The following is a 13,705-nucleotide window of genomic DNA, read 5'->3' as shown; positions in this document are numbered from 1 at the left end:
ACCACCAAAAAACTGGAAGTGGCATTGTGGCTCATAGTAGTGGAGAGCTAGCCCTGAGCAAAAGAGCTCATGGACAGCACCCAGGCCATGAGTTCAAGCCCCCCAGTTGAAAAAAAAGAAAGAGAAAGAGAGAGAGAGACAGAGACAGACAGAGAAAGAGAGACAAAGAAAGAAAGAAACAAAGAAAGAAACAAAGATGGGGCTGGGAAGGTGGCTCAGTGGTAGAGTGCTTGCCTTGCATGCATGAGGCCCTGGGTTCGATTCCTCAGCACCACATAAGCAAAAAGAAAAAAGCCGGAAGTGGCGCTGTGGCTCAAGTGGTAGAGTGCTAGCCTTGAGCTGAAGAGCTGAGGGACAGCGCCCAGGCCCAGAGTTCAGGCCCCATGACTGGACCCAAAAAGAAAGAAACAAAGGAAGAAAGGAAGGAAGGAAGGAAGGAAGGAAGGAAGGAAGGAAGGAAGGAAGGAAGGAAGGAAGGAAGGAAAAAAGAGAGAGAAAGGAAAAGCAAACCTAACCTAGATATATGGCAGCACTTCCAGCTCCACCCCGGAAGTGACATGGATACCGCTCAGGACATGAGCCTGACCGCAGGGTCTCCCAGGCGGAGCTGCCAGGGGCATGCCGTACCTTTGGCATATAGGACAGCCACTCCAGGATGGTATAGACGCCCTCAAAGTCATCGGGCACCGTGATGTGGGAGATGCCGTTGTGGTACATGATCTGCACGCCACCCAGCTGGTTGTTAGACGTGTAGACCTCTCTTCCCAGGACCTGCTTTCACCCAACATGGTTAGAAAGTCCTGCACAGCTCAGGCCTTCCGCCTACCGCACAGCCGCTCGCTCACGGGTCCCCCATTCATGCTGCACGTTGAAATCAGCTGTGAGTGTTAGAAAACCCGCTCACCCAGACTACACCCAGGCTGGCCACGGCAGAATCTTTACAGGGAGCCCCCAGGCATCTGTGACCAACATCATCATTTTTGTTGTTGTTGTTGGTCATGGGGCTTGAACTCTGAGCCTGGGCGCTATCCCTGGGCTCTTCAGCTCAAGGTGAGCGCTCTACCATTTAAGCCACAGTGCCAGTTCTGGTTTTCTGGTGGTGAATTGGAAATGAGTCTCATGGACTTTCCCGCCCTGGCTGGCTCTGAACCATGGTCCTCAGATCTCGGCCTCCTGAGTAGCTAGGATGACAGGTGTGAGCCACCGGCACCAGGCAATCTTTCTTTCTTTCTTTTTTTTTTTTTCCATGCAACTCATCTCAGAGTTTTCTTTTCTTTTCTTTTCTTTTTTTACCTGCACAACTATGTTTATTGCAGCATTATTTACTAGAGCTAAGATATGGAACCAACCCAGATGCCCCTCAATAGATGAATGGATCAAGAAAATGTGGTATATATACACAATGGAATTCTATGCCTCCATCAGAAAGAATGACATTGCCCCATTTGTTAGGAAATGGAAAGGCTTGGAAAAAATTAAGTGAAGTAAGCCAGACCCAAAGAAACATAGGTCCCATGGTTTCCCTTATTTGCAATATCTAGTATATGTCTGAGTCAAGCAGAAAAGGTCAGATAAGGTGATGTTAGGGAAATGAACCCTAAGATATGTATTCAAATGTTTTTTTTTCATGTGATTGTTTCTAACACATTTATAAGATTATTTCTTTGTTCCTTTGTATGTCCCTCCCCCACAGTATAACCCCTGCTTTCACTGTACTTGATGTTGGTATCATTTGTGGAGGGGAAGGGAAAAACAAATCGTTTAAATAGGGATACAGGTGGACCCATTGCAACAATGAGATGTACAAGTCGTTATGTCAAAAACGAACTTTACAACTTCATCTCAGAGTTTTCTGATGTTGTAGCCAGATGTAGTGGCCATGCCTGAAATCCCAGAGCTTAGAAGGTTAAGGTAGGAGGATCATGTGTTCTAGGCCAGCCTGGGCTAGGTAGTGAGTACGAGCCTCGCCTGAGATACATAAGACCATTGTCTCCCAAAACCTCCCTCAGAGCCTGACTTTGAGCCCCTTCCTGGGATCTGGGCAGGCATTAGATATGGGGGCTGCACAGTCACTAAAGTTAACCATGGGAATTCAGAACACAGGAGAGTATTGCACCAACAGTATAGAAGCACCAACATTGCTTTGGAGGTCTTTCTCTGCAAAGTATAATACAACTTTAAAGTTAAAAAGTAAAAAAGACGGGCTGGGAAGGTGGCTCAGTGGTAGAGCGCTTGCCTTGCATGCATGAGGCCCTGGGTTTGATTCCTCAGCACCACATAAGCAGAAAAAAAAAAAGCCGGAAATGGCGCTGTGGCTCAAGCAGTAGAGCGCTAGGCTTGAGCTGAAGAGCTGAGGGACAGCGCCCAGGCCCAGAGTTCAGGCCCCACGACTGGACCCCCCCCCAAAAAAATAATAATAAAATAAATAAAAAATAAAAAAAAGACAAGAGTAGTGGGGCATGATGGCTCACACTTGCAATCCTAGCGACTTGAAAGGTAGAGATCAGGAGGATTGGAGTTCGAGGCCAGCTCAGGCAAAAAGGTCATAAAAATCCTCATTGCAACCAATTAAAAAAAAAAAAGCTGGGTGTAGTGGCATGTGCCATCAACCTAGGTAACACGGGAATCCTAAACAGGAGGTTCGCGGTCTAGGCCAACCAGACCAAAAGCGAGATCTTATTTGCAAAGTAATGGAAGCAGAAGGAACTGGGGTATGATCCCTGGGGTAGATGGCGGAGTTGTCTGTCTGGCAAGTGTGAGGCCCTGAGTTCACAAATGCCAGGACCATCACCACTAGCATTCCTTCCCCCCCCCCCCCCCGCCACCACCCCAAAAAAAGTAAATCAGGAACTTAGTTCCAGAAGAAGAAGAACTTATTTGGGATCATGAGGGCCCCCAGACAACTACAAATGGCCTGCGGCCCCATCTCGTCACCTTGTTGAGGGCACTCGCGCCCGTCAGGATGATGTGGGAATTGTCCACCTGAATCACCCTCTGGCCCAGGCGTACCAAATAGGCCCCAATGCCCAGGGCTCGGCAGGTGACCTGTGGAGACAGAACCCCTTCACAAGGACTCCACCCTCAGCGGGCAGAGTTCAAGACCCTGTTGGGCACAAATGAAAGTTAGGTTTTAGCCAGTGGCAACCTGACGTAGGCCCACACAGCCAGGCAAGAGGCTATTTATTCTTCAAGACACAGCTCAGAGCTTGGCTCCAGATACTGTGTTCTCCAATGGCTGTGTGTTATGGCCTTGGCAGCATGGCCATGAAGAGGACCCTGGGACTCCAGCCCCTCCTCTTATTCCTCTAATCCCAGCCCTTGGGAGGCTGAGAGGCAGGAGGATCAAGAGTTGGAGGCCAGCCTGGGCTGCATAATGAGTTCAAGTCCAACTTAGGCAACGGCTTCTTTCGTTAACCAATTCATCAAAAAAGGAGAGGAAAACCCTGAAGAATCCTGAGTAAGTAAGTCCAAGGGGGAATGTTAGGAGACAAGAATGGCTGAGCGTTGACAACAGGTATTGCTGGTGATTGGCATGAGTGGCTCCCGATTTTTTTCTCCCTGCTTTGTGATGGTTTGACAGGTGAACAGGGAAACAAAGAGGGACTAAAGAGGGGACTCACCATGCTAATGGTGACGATCTCGTCGTAAGCCAGGGAGGACTCCCCAGCTATCATGCCCGAGCCCCTGAGATTCTCCACACCCAGGCCGTCGTCCTTCCCGATAATGTCGGTGACGACGTACCTGCAAGAACCGGAGGCGGGTTAGACTGCGCTCTGCCTGGCAATGTCTGGGGTCAGTACATTCGTTCGTGGGACTCATGGCAGGAGCCAGGAGTAGGAAGAAGTATTGGAACAGGATAAGTGGAGGTAAAACTTTACAAAAGGAGGAAGGAGAAAGAAAGAGAGAGAGAAAGAGAGAATGAAAGAGGGCTAGAGCCCTCACAACGGGCACTAACATTTCTGAAAAGTCAGCAGCGACTCCCCTCCCAGACAAAGACGTGCGCCCTCTAGAGGCTCTCTGTGAAATATCACCCACATCCGCATTTCCACAGAACAATCTAGATTAGTATGTGGCCTTGTACAGAGATGGGGGCACACATGAGAAGCTGCTGACTCAATGATCAGTCAATCAACCTAGATTCCATGGCCACAAAATATGACGTAGACAGCCGGGCACTGGTGGCTCATGCCTGCTACTCAGGAGGCTGAGATCTGAGGATCGAGGTTCAAAGCCAGCCTGGGCAAGAAAGTCCGTGAGACTCTGATCTCCAATAAACCACTCCGAAAACTGGAAGTGGTGCTGTGGCTCAAGTGGTAGAACACTCGCCTTGAGCTGAAGAGCTGAGGGACAGTGCCTAGGCCCAGTGTTCAAGCCCCACAACCGACAAAAAAAAAAGAAATAGACTGCCAGATGCCGATGGTTCACATCTGTAATCCTAGCCTCCAAGGAGGTTGAGATCTGAGGATTGCAGTTCAAAGCCAGCCCAGGGAGGAAGGTCCATGACTCTTATCTCCAACTAACTACCAAAAAAGCTGGAAGTAGAGCTGTGGCTCAATTAGTAAGAGCACTAGCCTTGAGAAACACAGTTCAGGGACAGAGTGCCCATGCCCAGAGTTCAAGCCCCAGGATGGCAAATACACAAGACACAAACATTAAGTATACCACGTAGTCGGACCCTATTCAAATTCACCAAGCACTTCAGCTCAACAATCGCCCTGAAAAGGCCTACCGGAAAGACACTTCGTTAGACTTGACTTAACTCCGTGCCTCCCAAACTCCTTTATACACTCTACTTTGTTTTAAATTTTCCTCCTGCACATACCACCAACACTCAAAAAAAAAAAATCATGTCTGGAAAATTCTGATGTGGTCTATCCTACCCAAGAAAAAAAAAATAGGGAAGCCACTGGTGATTCTCAAAGAACAGAATCCCCATCTTCACCCACCTGCATCCATCTGGATAATGAATCATAAACCGTGAGCCTCTGGCTCCTTGGACATGGAGAGAATCCAGTCTGATTCTCGCTGCGCAATGAGCAGGAGAAAGGGCTCACTCCTTTTGGATGCAAAACCAGGAACAAGTGTCAGGGTGCCTGGCAGGCTGTTTACCTGGATTCTCCTCCTTCCTCGACGTGTCTGCAGTGCACGGTGTTCAGAGAGCTCGTTCGCGTGTAGTCTTGGGGGGTCAGGTACAGGTACTTAAAGCCCTTAAGAAATATACTTCAGTGAGCCTAGGAGTCTAGCTGCCCGGAGTGACAGCCACTGTGTAGTTTTTTAGTTTTTGTCAGTTATGGGACTTGAACTCGGGGCTTGGGTGTTGTCGCTGAGCTCTTCTGCTCGAGGCTAGCGCTCTACCACTTTGAGCCACTTCTGGTTTTCTGGTGGTTCATTGGTGATAAGAATCTCATGGGGACTTTCCTGCCCAGAATGGCTTTGGACTGTGATCCTCAGATCTCAGCCTCCTGAGTAGTTAGGATGACAGGTGTGAGCCAGCAGCGCCCAGCTACCATGGCATTTGAAATGGCAACACTAGAGGTGCGGATGCTCAGAATGTGTCCACCTACATTAGCAAGCCTCATAAACCACAGGTCTGCTCTCAGAATGGGCTGTGGCCTGTATACAGACTGCTTAGGCACTCATGTGTGTATGTGCGCATGCGCGTATGTGTGTGTGTGTGTGTACTGGGTTTGTCTATTTGTGTGTACATTAGTTTGTGTGTGTTGAGTTTCTTGTGTGTTTTATGTGTATATATTGTTTGCATGTTGGGTTTGTGTGTGTATACATTGGGGTTGTATGTCTGTACACTAGAGTTGGGTATGTGTGTTGGGTTTGTGTGTGTAAATTGAGATTGTACGTATATTTATTTTAGTGTGTTGAGTCTGTGGTATGTGTGTGTGTGTGTGTGTGTGTGCTGGGTTGTGTGTGTGTACACTGAGATTGTGTATGTGTCTGTGTGTTGGGTTTGTGTGGGTGTGCTGAGTTTGTACGTGTGTTGGATTGGGTAGAGTTTGTGTGTATTTGGTTTGTGTTTGGGTCGGGTTGTGTGTATGTTTGTGTGTTTGTGTCTGTGTTCCGGGTGCATCTAGAAGCTGCCCTGTGCAGATCAGCTCAGTATTTATGAAGGTCTTTGTCATTATTACCCTCTCCCGCCAAAGGAGGATTAAAGCCATTAAAAAACAAAAACAAAAACAAAAAAAACTAGGGTGTTGGGGTTTGAATGCAGGGCCTGGTATACTTGCTAGGCAGGTGCTCAGCCACTTGAGCCATAGACTCATCTTTTGCTGCTTCCATTCTTTTTCAAATAGGATCTTGCTTTTTGCCTAGGCTACAGTCCTCCGATTTATGTTTCCCTTGTGGCTGGGATGACAGGCATGCACCACCAAACCCAGCTTTTCTTTAGTTGATATGAGGTCTCCTTAACTTTTTGCAGTTCCCAATCTCCTGAGTAGTTATAATTACAGGCATGAGACACTGAACCTGGCTTTGATAAAAAGCCTTTGTGGATTATTTTATCCACTAATTGCCACCTCTTAATAAAATTTTAATATCACCAATATACTGTTTGCCTGTTTCTTTGCTTTCTTTTAGGGATGATCCACCCATTGAATGGCACCCCCACTTCATGACGTACTTTGTGGGGGTCTTCTGGATCCACCCAGGCCACCTGGAACATGTGTTTGATCTCCTCTGCCAGGCCAATGCGGGCCCCGCTGTTGGCTGCTAGGTAGATTTTGGGGATGCCCTCCGCTCGGGCCAGCTCAGAGGCCCGCAGGTACAGAAGGTCTTCCCCGGTGCCGAAGGACCCGATGCGGAAGGTGATGTCATTGCCGATGACAACCACATCCCGCCCTTCTGGGTACTCCGGGGTCTTCATCCGCATTTTGAAGGCCACCATGCCCACCTGGCAGGGGTAAAAGGGGCCGGGAAGCAGCTGTGTGTCTCCTGGGAATCAGTGGGAAAAGGCTGACTCCAGCCCAGGGCTGAGACCTGCCCAGCTCCTACCTCATTCCCTCCGGGAAGTCGGTTCATCTCTACCAGCTGGCCCTGAGGGCCCAACACTAACTCCGTGTATGTCAGGATATCTTTGGGGTATTTGTCTGGGGAGCTCCAGAGTTTAAAGAGAGCCTGAGGAAGGGAAAGAAGAGGAAAAGAAACCAAAGGTGTCGGTAGGGGAGCTAGAGTTAATGATCATGTCATCTGAGATAGCGGCCTAGTTCTTTCTCTCATTTGCAGTCATAAAATATGTAAAGTATGCCAGAAACATGCAGAATAATAAACACCTAAGCACCCAGCAGGTGGTTTTGTCGAACTATGTTTCTCATGGCTCCTTGCCCAGGCTAGGTTTTGGGGGGGATGGAGGAGTTGTTTGTTTGTTTTTCAGTTTCTGGGCTCAAGTGATCTTCCTACCTCAACTTCTTAAATAAGAAACTACAGGTGGGTATCAATGAAAAGGACCAGATGCTGGTGACTCACACCTGGAACCCTAGCTACTGAGGAGGCTGAGATCAGGAGAATCAAAGTTCAAGGCCAGCCAGGGCAGAAAAGTCCTTGAGACTCCATCTCCAAAATAAACAGCAAAAGTCAGGGCTGGAGGGGTGACTTATATGATCGAATGTCAGATGAGCAAGTATAAGACCTTATCTCAAAATAACTAGAGCAAACAAAAAAGGACTGGAGGCAAGCCTCCTCAGTAAGCACCTGCCTAAGGACTAGAAGGACATATTAAAATGTCAGCACTCTGGCATAAGACGGGGAAGTACGTTTTCACTTTGTTGGCGGTGGTGGTGAACTCAAGGCCTGGGTGCTATCCCTAAGCTCTTTTGGCTCAAAGCTAGTGTCCTACTACTTTGAGACACAGTGTCACTTCTGGGCTGTTTTTTGTTTTTTGCTGGTTCATTGGAGATAAGAATCTCACAGATTTTCCTGCCCCGGCTGGCTTTGAATCTCAATCCTCAGATCTCACACTCCTAAGTAGCTAGGATTATAGGTGTGAGCCACCAGCACCCAGCTACTTTGTTGTTGTTTTTGTCCCAAGAAGACCTTCTTTGCTGGGTTCCACGGAACAGGAGGGCTGGGTTCTGGTGGGGTAAGAGTCATAGGAGCCCTTGGGGGTGGTACCCCGCCCCTCCCCTGCTCAGGACTCGCCTGTCTGAACATTTCTGGGAAGTCGTAGATATAGGTGGTCCCCAGGGACTGTGCCTGGAATCTCTTGGCCTGAAGCAGGTCCTTGGTCACGTAGGGGGTGTTGATGAGCATTCCATGCTGGCTCCCTTGCTTGTTGCCAAAGGAGTGAAACATGATCTGAACCAGAAAGGAAGGAGAAAGAAATGAGTGGAATCAGAGCCAGCCCGGCTGACCGCTACCCAGCTCCCAGTGGAATCCCAACGGAGGAGCAGAGCGCGACCCTGGCTTGACAAACCCAGTGCCCAAGATGCCCAGGCTCACTTCATCCCTGGGGACAGCCAGGACAGGAAGGGCCTACAGGGGACACAGTGACACAACAGAAATACAACCATACATACACACATACACACCCCAACGCGTGTACAAACTGCCAAAATCTGAATAGGGTCTGTAGTTAACCTAACCAGTATTGTTCCAGTGTCAATTCTCTGGTGTGTGTGTGTGTGTGTGTGTGTGTACACCAGCTCATAGCTGGTGTTCTACTACTTGAGTCATGCCTCCATTTCCAGTTTGTTGCTGGTTGATTGGAGATAAGAGCCTTACTGATTTGTCTACTTGAGCTGGCTCAGAACCTTGATCCCTGATCTCAGCCTCCTGAGTAGCTAGGATTACAGGCTTGAACTACCATCACTTGGCTGTTTTCCTGTTTTTTTGGTAACATGATTGGGGCAAAATGTGCCACGAGGAAAGCGAGTTGAAGGACACCTGGAGAAATTGCCACATTGTTTCATATTCTGTCCTAAGTTTTGCAATTTCTTGGCAGTTTTGAGTCTCTATCAAAATACAATGTGTCTTATGCTGGGTGCTAGTGGCTCATGCCTGTAATTCTAGCTACTCAAGAAGATGAGATCTAGAGATTGCAGTTCAAAGCCAGCCCAGGCAGGGAAATCTCTAAGACAATTAACTAACAAAAATGCTGTAAGTAGAGCTGTGGCCCAAGTGGTAGAGCTCTAACCTTGAGCAAAAAGAGCTCAGGGACAGTGCCCAGGCCCTGGGTTCAAGCCACAGGTCCAGCACAAAATCAAATCAAACCAAAAAAAGGTCTTATATTTACATATGCATATACACATCTGTGCATGCAGGCATATACAGATGCATGTACATATATATGTATACATATGCATACAGATAAAATTTAGTTCACAAAAGTTTAAGAAACAAATACAAGAGGTTTGGTTCTCTAAATGTTTTGCTATTTGTTTTCTCTCCTTTTTGCGCTGTTTATCTGTCTTTGGGAGGGTGAGGGGAGGACAGAAATGGAGGGACAAAGGATGAACAAATGCAGCAGTGGTACTCACTGGACACTATGTTGAAAATGAACTATACAACTTACGTTTGGGGGGAGGGGGGGGGAAACTGGGAGAGAGCAAGGGAAGGCGTGACCTTGTCCAAAAAGAAATGTACTCTTGGGGCTGGGAAAGTTGGCTCAATGGTAGAGCGCTTGCCTTGCATGCATGAGGCCCTGGGTTCGATTCCTCAGCACCACATAAGCAGAAAAAAGCCAGAAGTGGCGCTGTGGCTCAAGTGGTAGAGCGCTAGCCTTGAGCCGAAGAGCTGAGGGACAGTGCCCGGGCCCAGCAGGCCCCATGACAAAAAAGAGAGAGAGAGAGAGAGAGAGAACTATACTCTTTAACTGACTTATGTAACTGTAACCCATCTGTACATCACCTTTATAATAACAATTTGCAAACGGGGGTCAGATCCAACCTCAGGATTCACGCGGGGTCTCCTCCGGCCCGGGTGACCTGCCCCTGAGCTCTGCGCCCGGGCGAGGCTGAGCTCCGCGCCCGGGCGAGGCTGGAGGGCCACTGCGGCCACCCCCGCTTGGATGGAGACCCCCCCCCACCCCCGCGGCCGGGCCCAGCCTCACGCTTCCAGATCTGGGGTCGGTCATTTCCTTGTAGAGGCTGATGTCCAGGTAGTAGCCCGACTCGTTGGTGATGAACAGGCGGACGGGCACGGCGCTGCCGGCGGCGGTCTGGTGGATGTTGATCTTCACCTCGGCCTGCAGCACGCGCAGCTTCCACAGCCGGCTGCCATAGCGCATCACCATGGAGCGCACGGACTCCTCGATCTGCACGGAGCACACCGGGTCCACGGCGGGGTCCCCCCCCCCCAGACACACCAGATTACACCCGATCACACCCGATCACACCGGATCACACCCGATCACACCAGATCACACCCGGTCACACTCATCACACCCGATCACACCAGATCACACCAGATCACACCGGATCACACCCGATCGTGCCCCGCCCACCGCCCGCTCGCAGCTCGGGACCCCCTGGCCTCAGACTGGGACTCGGTTCCCCTTGCTCGCATGTGCAGACCTCCCTCCCCACCCCAGACTGAACCCATGCGCGAGGGCACACTCAGTCTCCAGGCCCCGCAGCGAAGCCGAGGAGGGCACCGCGGAAAGCTGGCTCCAGGATGCAACAGCCCGTGCCTAGGTCTTCCTGCGGCTGCTGGGACTCAACTGCGCGTGCGCCGCGAGGCCACGCCCCCTCCCGCGAGGCCACGCCCCCGTGTGTGGCCACGCCCAACGCCGACCACACCCTCTTAGCCACACACTGCAAACTTAGGTGGAGGTGAACCCCGAAGGGGGTGGGGAAGGGTCCCCCGGAAGGTGTCACCTTGAAGGGGTCCATGATGACGGTGGGCACGAAGTTGAGGAAGATGTGGTTGCAGTCGGTGCGCACGCTGGTGTTGTTGAAGGCCACCTCCAGCTCGTCCATGGCCTCCAGGAGCAGCCGCTCGCCCTCGTTCTGCAGGTACTCGAAGGAGGCCTCCTGTCAGAGGAGGAAGCCAATCTGAGGCCAGGGCCCGAGAGGCCCGTGGCTGGTCCGAGGCCCAGCCTGGGTGTGTGTGTGGGGGGGGGGTCCCCTCCTCCAGTGCCCAGCGATCCACAGCCTGGAGGTGCCCAGGCTGCCCCGCCTCCTGTGTGCTGCTGCTATGACATCTGTAGACATTCACCCCGCAGGGACCGCCATGCCCCAGAGACGGCAGACAGCGCCCCTGGAGGGCCCTGCTCACTTCAGGCCAACCCAGATCCCATACCTCAGCCCCTCTCCTCACTCCCTTACTCCCCAGGCCACCGTCCTCCTGCCCCATCAGCTAGGACAATGGGAGTCTAGGGCAGCTGAAATGATGCGAATGAGCAGATCGGCCTCCTGGGCACCCCGCCTCGCCTCTTCCTTCAGAACCACAGTGAAGGCTCAGCCCAGTTCCTCACACCTCTTCTGCCACCTGACCAATCTTGGACATTGCCTGTATGCCCCTCAACCCATCACGCGCCCAGTCCCTGTTTCCTGGAACTGTGACAAGCCAGCTTTTCAATGGCTACCTGATCTGTTTGGCTTAACATATCCAATACCATGCACATTGATCAAGCTGCATTAACATGGAAAAACGCCTATTAAGTCACTAACCAGTTTAATATATATATATATATATATATCACTCAAATATGTAACATATCTAATATAGATATAAAATAATCATGTGTATCATTTAATATAATCTAAGTACCCTGTCTCCTGTCAGCAACACTGTACCTCCAGCTCCAGGGATGATATTTTTCTAGAAAGATTTGGTCCCTCTGTAGGCCAATTCTGATCCTTTTACTCTGTGTGTGTGTGTGTGTGTGTGTGTGTGTGTGTGTGTGTGTTGGTAACAGGGTTTGAACTCAGGGCCTCATGCTCTCACTTGGTGTTTTTGTTGTAGGTTGGCATTCTACCACTTGAGCCATGCCTCCACTTCTGGCTTTTGGGTGGTTAACTGGAGATAAGAGTCTCAAGGACTTTTCTGCCCAGGCTGGCTTAGAATCATAATCCTCAGATCTCAGCCTCCTGAGTAAGTTATAGAGGCATGAGCCACTGATGATTGGCTTCTTTCACTTTAAACAAAAACAAAAACAAAAAACACTTTTAAGCTGGGTACTGGTGGCTCACACCTGTAATCCTAGCTACTCAGGAGGCTGAGATCTGAGGATCACAGTTCAAAGCCAGCGTGGGCAGGAAAAATCTGTGAGATTCTTATCTCCAATTAACCACCAGGGAACCAGAAGTGGCGCTGTGGCTCAAGTGGTAGAGCACTACCCTTGAGCTGAAGAGTTGAGGGACAGCGCCCAGACCCAGAGGTCAAGCCCCACAACTGACAAAAACAAAAAAACAAAAAAAAACCCACTTTTTTTTCTTTTTTGCCAAGGACAGGGCTTGAACTCAGGTCCTGGCAACTCTTTCAAGCTTCGATCACCCTAGGCTGGGGTGTAGCCTAAACAAAACACTTTTAAGGAGGAGAGAGGGAAGGTGGAGGGGGTGAGGTTGAAGGGGTACACTGTATGCATACATGGCAAAGTCACAATGAACCTTGCTCTTATACAACTTATATGCATTGATAGCAACCTTTTAAAACAGTGTTCAATAATGTTTGTAATTTTCACAATGTAATCACAGATGACTTTTCTAAAACCAAGACACAACATAAAATGATCACTCATTCAGTCAGTTAACAAGAAATTCCCTGAACACACAGACTTCTTTCTACATGCTCCCTTCTCTCCTCTCTCAGAGACACAGGAGACAACAAGTAGATTCAAGGGCCAGCAGCCAGGAAGCAATGTCAGGCTGGAGCATCATCCAGGTGGGGCTGTGTGTGTCCAGTGTACCCTCTGATCTCTAGGCAGCAGCCCAGGGCCCAAGTCCAGAGCAGGAACTCAAGGAAGGAGGACCAAGGCAGGAGGTTTTGCATGCAGAGGAAGGGAACTAGAATCACCCTGTGACACTTTACCTTGGTGATCAGATCTGAGTGCCTGACAATGGCCCGGACGAAGAACCTGTGGTCTGTCACTTCTGTTCCTTCCTTCACCTTGGCAGCGCCCAGGTAAAGATGCATCTTGTGGTTGGCACAGGGCACAGCGGTCAGATCGAAGTTGCGCATGCGGCTGAGCTCCAGCTGGAAGGCCAGGGCTGGCTCCAAGTGACGGTATATCCGGTCTTCTGCAAACTGTAGAACAGGCCAGCCCATGAGAGGATGGATGGAGGGAGACACACACACACACACACACACACACACACACACACACACACACACACACACACACACACACACACACACACACACACACACACACACACAGAGTAACTGTAGGCCATGGTCCAGGCCCATGATGCACTGCAGAGACTCGGGCACTCAGAAGCCAATATTCATTGTCACCTTCTTGCGAGCAATAACCAAGGCTCAAAGAGGTCTGGGGCTCAGATGGGAAAGTCAAGTTTTGTATCAGTTAAAATATAAAACCTTGAACTTGGCGGAGTCTTGATTCTCTGTTGGAAATGAGCCTGTGTGTTCTAGAATAGAGACCAGTGAGCTTTCCCTTACAAAGCCGCATACTAAATGTGTTAGGGTGAAAGCCACAGTAGACAAGATGTAATAACGTAGGTGTGTCTGTGTTTCCATAAAACATTATTTGTAAAACAGACAGCCGATCTGCAAGGCCCAGTTTGCCGACCACTGGTCT

The 13,705-nt window shown here is 49.8% G+C and overlaps 1 protein-coding gene across 2 annotated transcripts in view; it reads right to left on the bottom strand.

The window, feature by feature from the left end:
• The window catches only part of Acacb (acetyl-CoA carboxylase beta), a 67,164-nt gene that overhangs the window by 7,619 nt on the left and 45,840 nt on the right, over window positions 1-13,705 (bottom strand). For both annotated transcript variants that reach the window (XM_042673419.1, XM_042673420.1), the window contains exons 33-42: window positions 12,976-13,191; window positions 10,821-10,976; window positions 10,055-10,258; window positions 8,146-8,301; window positions 7,003-7,125; window positions 6,632-6,901; window positions 5,110-5,207; window positions 3,621-3,741; window positions 2,935-3,045; window positions 628-771 (exon numbers count right to left, since the gene is read on the bottom strand). In XM_042673419.1, coding sequence (XP_042529353.1) covers window positions 628-771; window positions 2,935-3,045; window positions 3,621-3,741; window positions 5,110-5,207; window positions 6,632-6,901; window positions 7,003-7,125; window positions 8,146-8,301; window positions 10,055-10,258; window positions 10,821-10,976; window positions 12,976-13,191 — 1,599 coding nt within the window. The remainder of the gene's footprint in view (window positions 1-627; window positions 772-2,934; window positions 3,046-3,620; window positions 3,742-5,109; window positions 5,208-6,631; window positions 6,902-7,002; window positions 7,126-8,145; window positions 8,302-10,054; window positions 10,259-10,820; window positions 10,977-12,975; window positions 13,192-13,705) is intronic.

This window comes from Dipodomys spectabilis, unplaced genomic scaffold (genome assembly GCF_019054845.1).
Source record: "Dipodomys spectabilis isolate Male_0828 unplaced genomic scaffold, ASM1905484v1 ptg000826l, whole genome shotgun sequence".
Taxonomy (NCBI): Eukaryota; Metazoa; Chordata; class Mammalia; order Rodentia; family Heteromyidae; genus Dipodomys; species Dipodomys spectabilis.
This window is presented reverse-complemented; position numbering and strand designations above follow the sequence as displayed.